Here is a 5230-nt window from a genome sequence, read left to right as displayed (position 1 = left end):
GGGGAGAAACAGTGCTCTTCTCTTGGCTTTGGTTTTGGTTTTTTTGGTTTTTTGTTTTTGTTTTTTTTTTTTGAAATCGGTTATTTTTTGGTCAAGCTCTGGATGGGGATGGTGTGTGTGTTGCAGCGCTCAGGATACCTCACACTTCTCTGTGTGTGGCAGTCGTTAATTGTATGGCAGTGCTCCCCTCCCCCCCCTCAGCGCAGCGTGACAAGGGTTTGCATGATCCGCCTCGTTTTTAATGTGCACTCAAATAATCCTCCTAATTTCGGCACTTTTATTATTATTTTTTTTTTTTTTGTTTTCAGAGTTGTTATATCATTTTGTCTCGCTTCTTTAAGAGATGCCAGTATAAAATCCAAACAAATCAACCAGAAAAAATTCTGTTCTTTACCCTAGCGTTCCTGCAAAGGAGGAAAAAAAATGCATGGAAAAAATATATTGCCACTAATGCTGACTTTGTCCCTAGAAGCAGAACATGGCTATGCATCAGTGTTACCCTTCGATAGTGACTATTCCAGAAAGAAAACAAAGGCAGGCACCATGGCCAGAAAATCCCAGAATAACAGGTAATAGACGCACCGCTTTTTCAGAATGAATCGGCAGCTTTTCCAATGTGTCTAGCTTATGTGCACTGCATACATTTATTAAAAATAATAACTAATCCAGTGTCTTAGTTTCCCCCATCCCGGTAGTCGCCATTTTTTCCCTGGATGGGCTTGGCTCTGTTTTGATCTCTCATATAAACACTGCCACGCGTACACCATCTCCTTAGTACTCACTGCACTTCTAAACCATCCGCCCTCATCGCTCCTTCTGCTCCGTGCTCACCGACAGCGGCTTTTACTGCAGATCTTAACACCATAATCGCCTGGAGGGGGAGCGTGTGCGGGGCGGCGGGGGGAGACCCACCCACGCACTTGAACTTCTCCTGTAGGTATTAAGTGAGAAGGTGCTGGAGTAAACTTGACCTGTCCGGGTGCTTCTGCTGCACCACTGGGTCGCCAGCCCCACCGCATGCAGATCCATCAACGTGCATGACTCGGTCTTTATTTATCGCAATTATTGTCCGCTTTTTTGTCGTGGTAGTGGTGGTTTTGTTGTTTTCCCTGCAGCCGCTACCTGTGCTGCGATGACACGAGCAGAGGGCTGCTGTGCGCAGGCTCTCTGCAGCTTTGTTTGCTGCTCGGGCAGCGGCTGTGTACGTGCAGGAGGCTGTCTTACAGGGACAGTGCCGGCCCCTGCCTGGGAGCTCCTCCAGTCCTGTGCTGTGCCTGCTCTGCTTTGCTCTTCCAGGGCTGCTCCGGAGAGGACCAAGGACCATGCCCAGCTGGGCCTGCTTCGCCCCGGAGCAGCGATGCTCTCCCCAGCGCAGGCTCTGCTCTGTACGGTCATGCTGGATGGTGGCTCCTGTAGAATAGCCTAAAATGAACTCGGCTTGCACGTGACTTGTTTTCCAAACGAGCAGTGAGTCTCGGCGGGCCCGCTCCGCTCTCGCTCTTCCAGCGGGCATCCCGCATGGCAGCGGGCAGCTGGGTCTGCTGGCGCTGGGGAGGCGTGGGGCAGAGGGCCAGCGGCTGCTCGTGGGGCATCAGAGGTGCAAACTGAAATCAAAAGCTGACGAGCTCCCTCCTTGAGAAACACACGAGCCGGTGAGCGCCCTGCTCGTGCCTACCACGGCCGAGCAATGTGTCTTGAAGATAACTGAGGGGGAGCAAATTGTTCCCCTATGCCCCTGCTCCAAGCAAGGCAACTATTTCAGGGGGTATTACTTGCAGTACTCCTACATTTTTGGGGGGTTTAGTTGAATTCTTTGTCTCATCTTGCAGCATAGAGAAGATGTCAGTTCATTTTAAAAAAGAAAGTCATCAGGAGTGGGAGGCGTGTCTTGTTTCCTGAGACACTTTGCTCCTGATAATTATTTTCTTGTAGAGTATGCTCGCTGCCTTTAAAAAAAATTCACAGTTAACCAAAACAGGTCTCATAGGATTTGCAGCTGTAAACTGCTCATTGAATTGTACGGATTTTTTTTCTGTCTCTTGCATTCAAGAAATCTGTGTTACTTACAGAGCTATTATTCCATCGTTTCCGTTCTTAGGTCTCTTGTCATCCGCTGCAAAATAGTTATTTGTCTGAACTGTAAGCTGCTTTCAGGAGTTTTTAGGAGAGGATTTGTAATCTATCAAATACAGCAGAATTAAAAGATTTCTGGTTACAGATTTGCTAGCATTATTAAAGCTGAGGCATACATGTCTCCTTGCAGCTGCCTTCCTGCTTTTTTTCTGCCTGTAGATTATAAATTTACCTGTTCAGTCTTTTGCTCTGATTCTCACTCTGTAGCAGTGGAAACCTTCAAAAGTGCCATCCTGCGGTAGACGATGTATGCGTTTACTTACACTTTCTTTTCTTCTGGCTGCAGTGATTAGATTAGGGATGAGTCGTTTGTGTTATGCGACAGGATAATGCTTGTTTGAGCAGCGGTGTCGAGGGTGGCCACCACCAGGACGGCGGTTTGCCTGGTTCAGCATGGACACTGGGCTAGCTTGCCGGTGTGGGAAACAGAGGTGTGTTGCTTTAATGCAGCACCATGCTATTTTCGGGGATGGAGGTGCAGCAGCAGGGCCGTGTGGGCACCTCTGCGTTGTGCTTACCGACTCTGTACCCACATCTCGCCATCGCTGCTCAGGTCTTGCCTATGGGCTTAGGTTTGAGGGGGAGAAATTATCCTTACGTTTGAACATGAATCTAAGATACATGAAGCACACTAGCATCACTGGTTTATTGTTATTTGGAGCTTATAGGCTATAGGGTCCAAGCCCCAGGATAGAGTCTGAATTTTTGATAATGCGGTTAAATCTTCCTACGCAACTGAAAGATTAACAGAGGGAGACGACTGGCCAAAGTTCAGAGGATCTGGAGTGGTCGTGGGTGATGTGAACCGCCGGGCAAAGTGTTTGTCCATATTGTTCCACTTGAACCATTTTTCAGACGCGCTGGGTTTGGAGAATCAGATGCAGGCAGGCATGATTGCATACATGTCTGAAATTTATGCCTTATTATTGCATTGTTTTTCTTGCATATGAAAATATATACTTAAGGTTCGAGGATTAGGAAAGGAGCAGATAACTGCACATTTCAAAACTGCAGGGGCTTTATTGTTGGTTTCATTATCTATTTTTGTATCCTGCTGCTTGCAGCATCTGATCGGATTAAAAAGTGAGATATATATGTATGTATATATATATTTTTTTTCATGCTTTATGAGCTATACGTACATAAAAGCATGAAAAACATCTTCCTCCTCATTCTTGGAAAATCAGAAAAGAAGGGAGGAGGAGAAAACCAGTCAGATGTGAGGAAGCCTGGTGTGCTGTACCCTTCTTCTTTGTTCTGTGTTTTCTCCCCCATGTTGCCGCCTGCAGGGGTGGGAAGTGCGTACCCTGTGTAGTACAGGTGTGCTGACCGGCCGCTGCGGGCTGGGGGACAGGGCAGGGACAGATTACGGCTGCCCTGTCATTCAGTGAGAACGCTGGTGGACGCCTCCTTTCTCTGCCGAGGTGGTGGTGATGTTCATGTAAGAAACTGTATCTTAAGAGCTCCATCCTCTCGTCGAAGGCTGGCTAGGCCCAGACCTGCAGGAGAAGAAGGAGGAGGAAGGCTGACCACCCTTCGGACAGAATGGTCAGGTCTGGGCTAAAAGCTTGCCTGCCTCTCGACTGCGATTAAGTGAGAAGTAATTTTGATAGGTTTGGATTCATGCAGGGAGAAATACCAGCAGAATTACATTCAATTAACTGAATTCTATAAGCCTTCTGTCTACTGCAGGAATTTAACATTTTTGTTTTGTCCACTGATAGCTTTGGATCAAAATTGAAAGTGGTCATTAGCGGTTTGTTGCTAAACAATATTCTCGGGGTTATTGATAGACATCAGACACAAATTTTAGCCATTTCTTTTTCACTTCTACGTTAAAATTACTTGATTTCACATGTTTTCTTCTCACTCAGTTTCGTATGATGTGCCCTTTCGCATGTCACACAAACCGAACTGCTTTGTTTTCTCTCTCTTTCTGGTTTGCCATTTGTACCGTTTCCTCAGTTGAGATTCAGACTTGTTCCCCTCTGGTAGTTTTGACCAAAATCCTCTGGCAAATGAAACTGGATTTTTGTTTTGCAAAGAGGACAGGAGATTGGAGAATGGCATAAGATTGTCTTTTGCGGGGAGGAAAACCTAGGTCACATCTTCTTATTACACTAATATTTATCAGGTACTCCACCACAGTATAATAAATGTCATCTCCTCACAGAGCAGTGGCTGTAGTTCCTAAAGCAGTGCCATGCAGTCTAATAATTCTTGTTAATGGGTAGTTGGAATTAAAGAAAGGGCATAAAACAAACAGCTGGATTTTGTGCAGTTGTCCCTTGGAAGTGTTAATAACAAATATTCAAAAGTCCCCCCTAGCTTGTCGTTTGATCCAAGGAAATGGATAGGTAACAATGTGCAATGTGCCGAGGAGGAATACGACACAAATCTGAAATTCGGTGATGTTTGTTCATGAGGCAAGAAAACCATGCTAGCCTGCAGATACTGGGCTTTCTTCTGCCCTGGCTGTAATGACACTCACCAGGTGTGGGGTGGATTGAGCTGTGCATGGGTGTGAGCCGAGTGTCCACCCGTGCACAGCGGAGCTTGGGCAGCTGCTTTGCCACAAAAGGGTCAGAAATAAGGTAAAATGAAAACTAAAATCTCAGTGTTAGATGCCAGTCTACTGAGGTCACAGTTAAATTTACTTGCAGAGAAAGGAATTGGACGTCGGTGGTGCAGTGTGTTTGTCCTGTTAATTTAGGAGCTGGTTTATTGGAGGGGGGGGAGCAAAATAAATGCTGGTTTGTAAATATATCTTCTGTATTTATTAATTAATATTTTTGCTCATGTGTTATATAAATAGACTTGTACTTTGTGCTGTGTTCTGGTGAAGGGTTATATCTAGAAAAAGATGAAAGCTGCATTTGGTGTTTCAAATGAAAACAGAGCTTAATGTCCGAATTCCTCTGTTAATGTTGGCTCACAGCGAGGGTCAACCTGTGGCCTGCAGAGCGAGCCCCTTGCTCTCTGCAGATGTTATTCTGTGCCTACACAAAGCAGCTTAGGGATCAGAGCCTGATTTTTATTTTATTTCTCTCTTTCTCTTTTTTTTTTTTTTTTTTTTTTTTTTTTTTTTTTTTGGGGG

The 5230-nt window shown here is 45.5% G+C and overlaps 1 protein-coding gene across 1 annotated transcript in view; it reads left to right on the top strand.

Moving 5' to 3' along the window:
• The first annotated feature begins 394 nt into the window (after positions 1 to 394).
• The window catches only part of MXD4 (MAX dimerization protein 4), a 38238-nt gene continuing 33402 nt past the window's right edge, over positions 395 to 5230 (top strand). Inside the window, exon 1 of the mRNA XM_009643187.2 lies at positions 395 to 569. Within this exon, the coding sequence (XP_009641482.1) occupies positions 424 to 569 (146 nt within the window). The 5' untranslated portion in view covers positions 395 to 423. The remainder of the gene's footprint in view (positions 570 to 5230) is intronic.

This window comes from Egretta garzetta, unplaced genomic scaffold (genome assembly GCF_000687185.1).
Source record: "Egretta garzetta isolate BGI_Z169 unplaced genomic scaffold, ASM68718v1 scaffold107, whole genome shotgun sequence".
Taxonomy (NCBI): Eukaryota; Metazoa; Chordata; class Aves; order Pelecaniformes; family Ardeidae; genus Egretta; species Egretta garzetta.
The sequence above is the reverse complement of the archived record's forward strand: the minus strand, read 5'-3'. Positions and strand labels throughout refer to the sequence as shown.